The 12931-nt window shown below is 40.4% G+C and overlaps 1 protein-coding gene across 1 annotated transcript; it reads left to right on the top strand.

Moving 5' to 3' along the window:
* The first annotated feature begins 1105 nt into the window (after positions 1-1105).
* LOC135466753 (ETS homologous factor-like) lies at positions 1106-6778 on the top strand. The gene is made up of 9 exons (XM_064744415.1): positions 1106-1570; positions 1739-1819; positions 2333-2501; positions 2765-3013; positions 3485-3598; positions 3862-4191; positions 4462-4657; positions 4997-5131; positions 5423-6778. Exons 2-8 carry the CDS (start codon positions 1742-1744, stop codon positions 5100-5102), a joined length of 1242 nt encoding a protein of 413 aa, XP_064600485.1. The 5' UTR covers positions 1106-1570; positions 1739-1741; the 3' UTR covers positions 5103-5131; positions 5423-6778.
* Positions 6779-12931: the final 6153 nt, after the last annotated feature.

Genomic DNA, 12931 nt, shown 5'->3' with positions numbered 1-12931 from the left:
CCTAGATACGATGCAACTTCGACATGGATGCTCGTCTTCTCAGAACTGGAGCTGACCTTCCGAGAACTGCATTGTGTTGGGACAGTGCCGAGTATGTGACCTACTTTTGGCCTCGTCGTTTATACAGCGACGGTGAGCGTGGTGCGATGCTATGGAATCGAACAATAGGCCTATCGTGATATCTAGGCCACAAGCATCCGCAGCAGGTAAAAGCCACACATGAAATACAGCGGTCATTTAATCAAGCCTTTCAACGCAGGGATTCAGTCTGTCCCCATAATTACACAAGCCCAAGGCCTGCAAAAAGGTCTCAAACCGTCGATTCATTGTGAGGCTGACGTCAGTTCAAGCAAGAGCCAATCAGGGCGGATTTGTTACCTTGTATTTAACCTACAGCAGAAAAAAAATAAAGGGGGAATCCCCTTTTCTGAACCCTCTCGTTGATTGGCTAATGGTCTTGGTCACATGGACTGGACTATTTCAGGTCAGCTTGGCTCGGTGTGTATGCTATACAACAAGCAATACTCGTCCAGCTTCAGGTAAGAACATGTGATAGTCGTCCTGTTTATCAGTATTTCCCTGTGGTCACTGATGCGGAAAGCCAGTGCACCTTGGGCTCTGAGCTGTTTTCAGTGTTTTGAGGCATTCCTAATTTCAGATAAATTACTTGTGTTTGTGGCTGGTCGAATGCAGTCAAGTATTCGCTGTCTTGTTTCAGGGATATATGAAACCAACATGTGCATCCTTGAGAGTGTTAGTAATAACAACAGCATTTGATTTCTTATAAAGGTAGAGATTTAGAGAATATTAATTGTTTTGTTGTGATAGTGTACGGTTATTATGCATTTCTGATCTACATGCATTGTCGGTTTTATGAAGTTTTCACGGCTTCCATAGAGTGTAACAACATTCTCTGTCTGCATATTTCGATATGTTGATGTTCAAAGATAAATTCGAAACATCCTGTTTCATCCTAATCAAAAAGTGCCTAAAAATCGTTTTGTACACACATATCAAATGCCACGTTTATTTTTTCATTCCCGACACTGTTTTGCACCATGTGATCTGATTGTCATCTGTGTAAATTTGCATTGCATAAATTGGTAATGGTTATTGTCTAATATTGAATGCATCGGTTTTATGTCCGCATAAGACTAGGTCAGTCACGAAGCTCGCTCTATTTTTAGACACGCCACTTGAACACCATATTTAGCATAGAGTGACACACATTTGGGGTAATTTTGTAAACCTGCACCTGTGATTGGTCGAAAGGGTTTATTATATACTAGCTCTGTATTATAGCCCGTACATCAAAGTGTGATACTTGATTCGTGGAGACACTCGAAGCCGTCTAGGAAAATTCATTTATACAAGGAAATGTCGATAGGACTGAATCACTAGGCCACGAGTGACTGGACTTGTGGCTGGCAAAGCGTGACGTAACTCGGCTGAGGTTGTGTCAAGGGGTATAAAGTCCCGAAGCCTAGATAGTATCGGTAAAACTGTTCTGAACTTGACTGGATGTACCTCGGACAAGTGTGATTTACTACTGTTCACCTGACTATATCAGGTATGATCTAAGGCCTCGTGTACCCCGTTTTATAGGCTATACCTGCACAAGAAAGCCTTTTCACTGGTTTTATTTCAAAATTTGTGTTCAGTTATTATGCCATTCTTTGTAGGGTTTAAAATTTTTGAACTTAATTTTTTTTTTCATTTCTCTCCATTGCGCTTCAAGGTTATGATTAACGAGGACCACGTATTACAGAAGAGGACGAACAACGGCAAAATGAACTGCATTCCTTCCCCCGTACAATCGGTAAGTACAGCATATTATATTATATTATTCTTGAAACTTCATTTCATTAATATTCCACAAAGACTACTGGTTAGAGAATGCTATGTTATGCACTTGTTTGTGTGTCAGCTACTAGTCGACTGTCAACTACAACTTTTATCGACCGTTCTTTCTCATTTACCGGTAATATATAAGCCAAAACCGACTTGATACCGTGCGTTAGCAGATTTCGAACTGTCTCTACTCCTCCAACAGACCGATGTGTGAGTGGAACTTTCAATTTTGTCCATATACTTTAATATCGATCCGGAAGGCAGTCGTCAGTAGTTTGACCAAGGTCGTTCACATGTCTATATAGTCTGCCCGTTGTGATTAGCGTGTAGTCCTGCTATTCAGAAGACTTCTCTGTGTATTCTCTATAGCTTCAAGTTGTCTCCGCCACTTTGCTCTATTTATTGATGATTCACTTCTTATAGTTCATTGATCTAGGCCCCCTGGTGTTTGTTATTCACTTGTCATTTTCCTTGTCAACAGTTGGAAGAACCTATGTTCGCGTTGAGTGACGAATTATCCATGTATGATCCCTGCATGATGATCAAACCTGAGCCTGACAAGGATTTTGGAAGTTTGAGTTGCTCAGACCTCATGGCCTCTCCTCTGCCCTCATTTGACCAGATTTTCAACCACTGTACATATTCCCCAGGTACGTTCAGATACGCTTTGATCACATTGCAGAATCTTATTAAATGTGTATTAGATAAATCATTAAGTATAAATCAATCAATGAGTGAAGAATTATGAAAACGTTTTCGTCAATGCCGTTAATATATATATATATATATATATATATATATATATATATATATATATATTCATGCAGAAAGACTTTCTTGGAAGGACTGCATTTAAATAAAAATGGTTATGAATTTTGAAATGAAAAATATCAGCGCCTTTTGCTGTTTACAGCCGTTGATCATAGCGGGTTACACAGTTGGACAGCGCAGCACCCTGAACACTGGTCTTCACCGGATGTGCTCAACTGGGTCTACTTTGTTGCGGAAAAACACAATTTGGACACGTCACAGATCCGTGGAGAACATTTTCAGAATATCACTGGCCAGCAGCTGTGTCGCATGCAAAGAGAGGACTTTGAGAGACGCGATCCAGTATACGGGGCTTACTTATTCGGCATTCTTCAGAATCTCCTGAAAGAAGGTAAGAGATATAAGATAGAAGCGACACTACTTCTAGCGATATACTTTTTGTGGTTCTTGTTACTTTTATTGAAAGTCTGGGGTCTTTTTAACCAAACATCTTTTATCTGCATATCTACATGTGTTTATTGATTTTTCTGAAAATCTTGTTTCTTTACATTAAGTTTACACGAATTTCGCGTAGGTCGGGAATTCCCAAGTTACATTTACGTTAGGCTGTATGCTTATTGTCTAATGAGATGATACCCAGCGCTCTTCACAACAACTATCTTCATCCCGGATTTAAGTTTAAAAATGGCATAACAGTTTAAAATAGCTGATTTTTTTGTTGTTTTTAAATTAGCTGAGACTTTTGATTAACTTCCGCTTTGAGGCGGAATTATGCAAACGAATTCAGGTCGTCATATTTATACCTCCAGTAATTACTTCCTGAAGTGATTAATGCAGTGTCTTTTTGTCTTCAACCCTGCAGCAAAATTTTCTGAGCCAAAGTGTGACAGGAGCGTAACGCCGGACAACTTTCCTATGTTGGCCTCCGCGCCATACGCAGAAGACAAACTTACAGACATCTCCAATTCTACTTGCAGTAAGTAAATACTGGAATGTCTTTACCTCTTTCATTTATTCTATATGCCTTGCATTTTACACGAGAATTTTAAAAACTTTTTTCGTATCATCATAAAAACAAATTTTATCTCACGGTAACAGGAATTATTCTAGCCGTGAGAGTTGAATGCTATATGAGCGTTGTATGAGCAATGCCTACGTTACCTCCCCTGAATTTACAAATATGAACTTTGTTGTCTCATTAGGCCTTGACTTAAGTTTCCAAATTTGTGTTTTTCACAGCTGAAGACGGTATCAAGGTTTTGATTGGTGGTGACATCTACGACATAGACCTCAAGCTACCTATAGAAATCCCTGGCGTAGAATCCAACATTGAGCCCGTGGATAATGGATATTTCAGCGAGTCTGACAGCTATTCTGAACACAACGTAGATAGCATGGAAATGGATGCCTGGCCACGTGACCTCTACCCCCAGAGTTGTCTCCCCACCAAGTATCGTTGCCATACCAACAGTTTATCCAGCATCTGCAGTGATGTCAGTGAGGACAGCGAGGTAGCTTACCCAACACCGCCAAAGAAACAGAACAATCGGGGAAGGCCAGCCGGTCAAGGTACGTTACACATTTACTCCATCATGACTCTGGTTTTGAAAAGTGAAAGTAAAGTTTACATGTCTGCGAAACAAAGATCCTTTAATGCTTTTCCACTGACAACACAGACGCGCTAAAATAGTCATTAAATTTAACTTTAAGAGTGACATCACTTAGAGTGATGTGATATTTATCATTTTCCTCTTCATATTTTTCTCCACCATCCGATTTCTAGAGAAACTATCCATGGTCAGTATTCTTCTTGAACAATATTGTATCTTTTCATTACAGCTTCCAAAGGGAATCACTTATGGGAGTTCATCAGGGATACCTTGAAAGACCCAAAATTCAACCCAACTCTAATTAAATGGGAAGACAAAAAGGAGGGCGTGTTCCGGTTCGTCCAGTCAGAAGCCGTGGCACAAATGTGGGGACGCAAGAAAAACAACAAATGCATGACTTACGAGAAACTGAGCCGAGCCATGAGGTAAGTGTAGATGTTGGTTTGGAGCATGACTCATATGTTACACAGGATAGCACAATACAAAGTTCAAAATGCATGAGTGGGTTTGCGGAATTTGCATGGGTGCCTGGGCAGCTCTTACATATCACCATTCATGTGATCCTATAGGTCTTGTCACGATATGATAAAAAGTTGGGGTACATACATGTGTATTTATGTGGATATACGGATAATACAGCTCTCATCTCAACCGTGACGGTGGTATTAAATTGCTCCCACATTTACACAACAAAAACTTCCTCGTACCTTTATGCACGTGCTTGTCACATTCGGTTCACAGGGAATTGTGTTTCTTTATCACAGGTTTTGTCGCACAACGGGATTTTTTGCCAGTCTACCAAAAACTGGGAAATATCCGAAAAAACTGTGTTTCAAATTCGGCAGCAAAGCTTCTGGGTGGCAGGATTGAGCAATACGACTGGCGTCCCTATTTCATAGGTCATTATCTAACACTTTATTGTCTTTGTCAAATAAACTAATCTGCACGTTGATGTTACATGTCTACCTGTAATCTTACTAACGCATGGGATTATATGTGGTGTTCAATTGATTATATATTCAATTTGCGATTTCTAATTGTTTACTTAAACTGAGCTCTTAATATTAAAGTTGTTTCTTCTTTCTGTGATTATCCCATGCACACCTTTGTTTACATGATCAACAACTTTGGTGTCAGATGGCGTTATTGCATTGGACAAAGTTGTAATGAATTTTTTAATTTTCTAACAGGTATTACTACAAACGGGGAATCCTTGATCGCGTCGACGGTAAGAGACTTGTCTACAAGTTTGGGAAAAATTCACATGGCTGGAAAAATTGACTACCCTTTCTGTGACTCAGCTTCAGGTGTACATTTCATCACTTCTGGTGACAATTATGGGATGACGTTGTCAGTTAAGTTCCTTTTTCAATCCCATCGTTAATTCACCTGTGGCGGCCGAACAAGAAATATGGAGAGGGGGAAAGAGACAAGTTTCCTTTGTGCGTCACGAAATCTCGGAGGCCTCGTGAATGTGACTTGTGCGACCTCCCGCAAACTGGTGTCGCCACCTATCGGATGGAGCAGCATCTGTCCCTGGCGGACGATACGACTGCATTCGGAGCAAAATAGTGCGAGTATTGAATGCTTTTACTATATATTTATTTGAAAACCTGCCATGTCATGGCATTGCCTGTGCGTCTGATAACTTGGGAGACATCATGTTACGAGCAATAATATTTCATTCCCAGGAAGAAGAACAGTTGCATTTATACAAAGCGAGACATACTCAAAGACAATTCAAAGACAATTTTTTACTTATATAGTTAAGACCTGTTGATAATAAAATCACGTGTTATACCTCCTATAAATAACCACCTGTATTTAATTAAACCTAAAGTCCGTTTTCACTCGTCAAATCCGTCTTCCGGTTCCTATCGTGATCCACATTCCTGTTGTCGTTGTAACATCGCTGTTTCTAAAGTTACCAGATCAAATGTCAATAACCGTTTTTGGTTATTTTGTAAGTACTACCCGTTTCAGGGCATTTTCTCCTCATATTCACACCATATAACATACATCCATTTTTGCACTGAATTTTATACTTCAGACTGTTATTTTGTTACCATGTGTTCGTCAGGTGCTTATAAATTCCCTGTGTATGTACTCTATGTTATCTGTGTTGTCATTTTAAAAATGGTAGACCGATTGACTTGTCTATGTTGTTGTTTTATTATAACTGGCGAAGTCTGGAATTAAAATATTTAATTTACTAATGTCATCAGTTGTGTTTAGCTTAAGTTATCATCTGTGGTGCACATGTTGCAGATATAGTGTTGACAACGTTTCGTCTTAAGTAAAGAAACGAAACGCGGAATAAAGAGAGATATATATTGGCATCATTTTATATTATTTAAATATAATTTTAAAAATTAAATATTTCTCAGTTGCTGTTATATGATTTTTTTCTTTTTTGGGGAATTTTAATGTAAGATTTGTTGTCCCTCATAGCCAACACAAAATTGTCTGATGTGTTGTTACATATTTTTGTTACGAATTTATTTTTCTACATTTGATGAATAAAAATCTCAGTTGTACACTGACACTATGGCCTCGACTCCTTGATCTTTGCTTGCCTGTGAATGAATGATTATGGCTTAACGCCACATCGGCAATATCTCAGCCCTATCGTAGCGATATATATAAAATACACGTGATGTGGATGATGTGTGTAGTTAAGATTATTTACTTGACTGATAGACTTAAGCACGGTTTTCTAAATTTAGATTTAACCTAACAAGGTAGGAAACGCGATTATCAGTCTCTTTAAAACCTGATCCTACCAAACGATGAACTGAATATGGTTTCCTGTCAATTCTACGCAGTTGAAATACCGATGAGTATATGGCCTCTTTTCTGAAACAGACTGGTCGCTGTATATTAACCATTGTGAACTACACTTTCACACAGATGGCTGAATATAGTTTCTTTGTCAAACATTTCCATGGAAACAACTTACAAGATTTCCCCCATGAAATGTCGTAAAGGTATACCAAGGCCTTTTCCACAGCATAGAGGCTGGGAAGTATCGACGACTCACTGTGGCTTGGACTGATCCAACACCGAGTGTGGAGTGTTAAATTTCCTCTTGGTGGATAATCAAAACATAGCATATAATTATACTGCACTCTGATCTAAGCAACTTCGGTGTCGGTTTCTCGATTTGTGACAAATTGACACGTGATGCCTCACAGAGTTTGTATAGCTGTAGACTCTTAATGGATAACCACATCGGTGGATAAGAATCAAAGGGACGCTTCTCTATGCCTAATAAGCATATTCACATCATGGTTTATTTTTAACTGATAAAATAATTAAACAGAAATCACCCTGTGGGTTTGTGTATGTACAAACACAATATGCATGTAAAATCACACAGACATCTTACTTCAAATACACCAATGGTATGTGGGTATCAGTGGTCTATACAAAACACAGAAGGCTACATAACTTTCTGCCTAATATGCATATATGCAAATGGCATATTTTGCACATCGGGATGATCGTATGAGACAACTAGCTTTATTCCACATATGCATATAATTAGACACTGCACGTATTGAACCAGTAGATATGTAATATACTTTTTTTATGCAGTTTTTCTACAAAACGAAAGACATTTGCACTGTCATGTATTGCGAAATTACAAATAAACAAGTATAGTCTTGATTCTTTCTGCATATATTTACAGCTTTTCTTCAATTCTTTAATGGTGACACATGGCTATATTTAGATAATTTCTTTGCCACACAAGTATTTTTTCCCTAAGAATAAAGACGTGCATTAATTAGGCTATATAGACTTACAGTTTTTATTTTATGAAAGAATAAAACACAAATTCAGGCAGATAAACCACACACGCCGCCAACAACGATGTTCGCACCCTACACTCACTGTTGTACATGTGCGTATATATCCAGTGGATATACACGCAGCACATGCCTTTGGTTACAATATAATAAATAGACGCTCTTATTTATTTACGGCTCAATCGTTTTCATCCTCTGAATGCGTTCATCTTATAGCGAAATACAAATTGTGCAGAGTGGGACTCCAAGCATTAGAGCGACACTACCGCGGGTAAATTTAATATTGTCGGACAGCCATCTGTTTATACAGGTGAGGAAATACCTTTACCAGTAATGTTTGCAAAGGCGCATGTCGCAAAGTATATTTTCAAGGCTCACAGTCATGTCTTCAAAAACAGAATTATATTTTAACTAAAAGCACACCACAATGTACTATGCTGACATGAAACTGTGTCTATATATTTATAATTCCTGCATCAAAAGAGAAGAGGAAATTATGGAATTTTGACTATTTTTTCGATCAGAATAAAATAATAAACAATGATAAATGAGAATGAGAATATGAGAAAATACTAAATCTTGTAATACCATCTTCGAAAATGTATTTTAAACGTGAAATACGGTACACTTTAGGCCTATATAAGGTTAGAAAATCCTTATAAAGTTACATTAGGCTTTTTTCACATATACACTCACACATATACACTCTACCTGTCTTCGATAAACAAGTACTTCCTCTTGCACTGTTGACTGTGTTTTGTGAGCACAGCTATATGAACTACACATGACATATAGGCTGACAACACACCTTAACAATTAAACGCAACACTGCTTAAAACTGGAAGGAATGAAAGACAGATGAGATATTCATGAAGTCTTATTCTGGGCGTGTATTTTAACGTAGATATGTAAACGTTGAATAGGTTCTATTTTGTGCTGTTCTCCCAACACCGATACCAGGAACAGAAATACATTGCTTACTGTACTGGTTTTGAAAACGCCTTCAGAACAAGACAGTTTAATTCTTCTTTATTTGTTCCTTAATTATCAAGGAATCTCGGTTGTATTTTCATTACTATTTCATTTACTATGCGGAATCTTAATTTGATAGGGTATTGGCATGTTATTGACACAATGAACAAATGCTAATGGAGTAGAATCAGAGACAAACGGTTTTTTGACAGAGTTAAAGCGCTAAATATAGTGATCCATTCTTAACGCCGTGTCTACAAGCGGCCATGAGCGAAGACTCGGACTAATTTATTCAGTCTCCCATTTGTCAGTGGTTTGATGGAAGTGGCAAAAAGACTATATAGTTGTTTTATCATCTTGTTAAAATGAGGAAAATCTGGTTTTAATTCTTGTTCTCGGATTGGCTCAACATACTTAGCGATGACGTGCATCGGATAACAACCAATTGCATGGCAGATTATTTTAACATTTCCCACGTCCTCGTGCACAAACAATGGAGAAGGCGAAATGACAATAAAAAGCATTCTTCAATTAAGGCTGAATATTGAAACAAAGGCTTTATATAGAAGCCAACCAAGAGAGCTAAACATGAGTTAGCAAGACCTATAGGCTACAAACCTGGTAAACAAGAGTCCAGAGATTCTACATGAATCACTTACGTGCAAAATAAACAAACTTGTACATCTGAGTTTTTTGAGACAGATGAATTATTTTCATAAACATGTTCCTGTTATTTTATGCAAATGCAAAATAATTTAAAAAATATTTAATAATGATAGCAAATAAACAAATAGTTCAATATATTATACAGGTGTTTTAACAGATGAAAGTCTAGGAACTACAACTCATTGCTAATTCCCCATACCAATCTTCTCTAGGTTTCTTTGGTGATAGTTAAAGTGTGTGGAGTGGCTGAGTTTTATAACACCTGGTCAGGGACAACTGTGTGACCTGAATGTCTTTCCGACTGCTCTCCAAATGATGTTGTTACTTTGCAGACTGTCATACTAGAAGTCATACTATGCGTCTAATTACTCTTGTATTAGAAAACGTAGAAGAACGTCGAATTCATTGAGGCGAGACAAAAAGTATATAGAAAGAGATGCATTTTAAATTTTGCCGTTCTACAAAGAACATATTCACGTATTGTTGCATACGCATAGAATGAATCCTTGTTGGCAGGAAATGAAGGGAGAACAATTCACCGTGATGCATACAATAGATTAAAATTTATTCTAGCTGAAAATTGTTACTCTCTCATTGTCACGACGCAACACTAAAGTACGCTAACATTAGTAGAAAATAGTAGAAAAATTAAACAAATAAAAAAAAAAACAACAAAAAAAAAACGAAAATAAAAAGAATCTTAACGTGACAATAGATTGATAGTTTATATGGGGCTACCAGTACAACTCATTCGCAGTACTACGCTCTCCTTTGTCGTAAATATTTAGAAGATGGTGTTGTATAGGTTATGATATCACGCAGTGACATGGTTTACAAGAAAAGGTAGGAAACTCTTCTGAAAGAGAAAAGTTCTCTGAAAGAGGGCGATCTTGTTCACTTCACTCCGAGTTAAATCTCCCATACTGTAAAAGAACCTAATCGATATCAATATAATCTAATCTTGAAAGAAATATATTTCACTTTTACACTGTTTTTATAACTCGTTAAATGTAACAGTGAGGGGCCATGTAAATTTAAGGGACAAATCAGTATAAAAGCGTCAGTAGTATAGAAGGGGCAGAACGTGCGGTATTAGGGTGGTGGGGTTAGGGTGGTGGAGGTGTGTCGTTGAGTCCGAGCTTCCATGAGGTCAGCGCATGCGCGTGACGTGACACGTCACGCGAGACGCGCCAACGGACCAACGACCGCATCTCCTTCAGCTCTTTTGCGCCAAAACGGACCCACGCCGCACCATCCCGCTCGACGGCTCTACCCTCGTTGGGTTGGGGGTATAAACAGTCAGTGGCAGGCGGACCTGGTCGACATGGTAGCGTTTGCTACTTACCTGCATCGATGTCCTCTCCAAGTACGCCTGGGTGGTTCCACTACGCACCAAACTGGTGCTCGTCTCATCGAGACGTTTCAACGCATATTCCAGACGGGACTTCGACCGTTGTACCTGCAAAGGGAGAAGGGCAAAGAGTTTCAGGACAGACCATTTCAGGAATTTTTAAAGGACAACGAGGGGGGGGGAGTCTTTCAAACCAGGCCAAAGCCTCCGAGGTAGAACGGTTTAACCTTACTTTGAAAGGACGCATATATAAATATTTCACTGCTCATAACACTCGGCGGTACCTGGACGCCTTACCGGCGCTGATCCGCGGCTATAATCGAGCGAATCATCGGTGTATACGATGGGCCCTCATCGAAGTCACCACCCGGAACCAGGAAGAAGTGCGAGGGCCACCCACGTCCAAACGATCGTTGTACTGTTATCCCTCCGGCGATCTCGTGCGTATAAGTGAGAGGAAAGGGAAATCTGAAAAATCGTACCTCCCAAATTAGAGAACGGAAATGTTCCGCATCGTCCGCACCCACCCTCGTCAGCCTGTCGTATACACACTAGTGGACTTGAACGGGAAACAGTTGCTTGGGACGTTTACGACACCGAACTACAACTGGTGACGGCCGCAGCAGACAAGTCTTATCAGGTCGAGAAGATGTTAAAAAGGGAACGTTGCCGAAGAAAACTGTACTGTTGGGTGAAGTAGGTTTGCTATCCACCCATCTTTAATTCTTGGGTGCCGGTCACGGACGTCAAACGTTTTTAACCCCGAGGATGACGGGGATCACTCCCTATCGACCTACCTCAAGGGATGGATCAGTGGGTTTGTGCGAGAATATAGGCGAGAATAAAGGCACCGTGGCAGCCGTGCTCCTCCAAAACCAGTCGACCATTCAATATGTAAAAGGGCAATTGAACAAGACACTTCTCCGTTGGTCAGGGAAGCCTATGTCTCCGCCGCCCCCGCCGTCACCAATACCATCAACACCGTCGTCGCCAAGTGACATCGCGCGTTGGCTTGGCAGCACTGTCCCGGGTGAAGACCTGACATCCAGCCCGCTATCGCCGAGCAGGACGCGTCCACGGACCAAGCCATCACTCCTCGGTTGAAGTTTCCGAAATTTCCCAGTTCACCTCAACTTCGCCGGCGTCATCCACCATCACTCCCTAACAATACTTCGGTACCGATCACCATGTCCACACCCGTCTATTCTTCACCCAAGTAACAGCAGCAGTAGCAGTCCATCAACCTCGCCCTCCCTGCCCGCGCTGACGGTGGCGGTGACCGCAGCGACCTCCCGCACTGTACCTCACCCCCACCCGCACTAACAGCCGATTGACTTACCCAGCTTCTCCATTCATGGATACTAGATGGGAGCATCCGTTTACCTGCATCGTAAGCGGACTGACGGGGTGTGGAAAGTCCATGTTTGTGAAACGGTTGGTGTTACGCGGAGTGGCAGCAGTTGTACACAACCTCACCCAGTGTTCGGTTTGAAGAAGGTGTGCCCAGCCAGACAGGATTCGACCCGGGGTAGAGGACGTTAGTCATCGTGGACGATTTGATGGCCGAAGCGGACGAACGCATGACAAAACTCTTTACCAAAGGCAGCCACCAATGCAATATCAGCGTTGTGTACATCGTGCAGAACTTGTTCAAGAAAACCAAAGATAATCGCACTATCAGTCTTAACGCAAACTACTTGGTGTTGTTTAAAAACCCGCGAGACGCGTCTTAAATTACCACAATCACTAAACAGATGGCTCCAGGGCGGACGCAGTACGTGGGCGAGGCGTTTGAGGATGCCACCGCCGAACCTAACGGCTTTGCACCCACATCTTCCCCAGAGAGACTCAGCACGCCTACCTGCCCAAGTCATAAAACTTCTTACGCACGATCTGCCGAA

Source organism: Liolophura sinensis, chromosome 6 (assembly GCF_032854445.1).
Source record: "Liolophura sinensis isolate JHLJ2023 chromosome 6, CUHK_Ljap_v2, whole genome shotgun sequence".
Classification (NCBI taxonomy): Eukaryota; Metazoa; Mollusca; class Polyplacophora; order Chitonida; family Chitonidae; genus Liolophura; species Liolophura sinensis.
This window is presented reverse-complemented; position numbering and strand designations above follow the sequence as displayed.

Bases quoted from the DNA above. Each gene is read 5' to 3' on its own strand.
- LOC135466753 (XM_064744415.1), top strand. From the start codon at position 1,742: ATGATTAACGAGGACCACGTATTACAGAAGAGGACGAACAACGGCAAA. The intron at 3,599-3,861 runs GTAAGTAAATAC...TGTTTTTCACAG, and splicing joins CATCTCCAATTCTACTTGCA to CTGAAGACGGTATCAAGGTT. The intron at 4,658-4,996 runs GTAAGTGTAGAT...TCTTTATCACAG, and splicing joins AAACTGAGCCGAGCCATGAG to GTTTTGTCGCACAACGGGAT.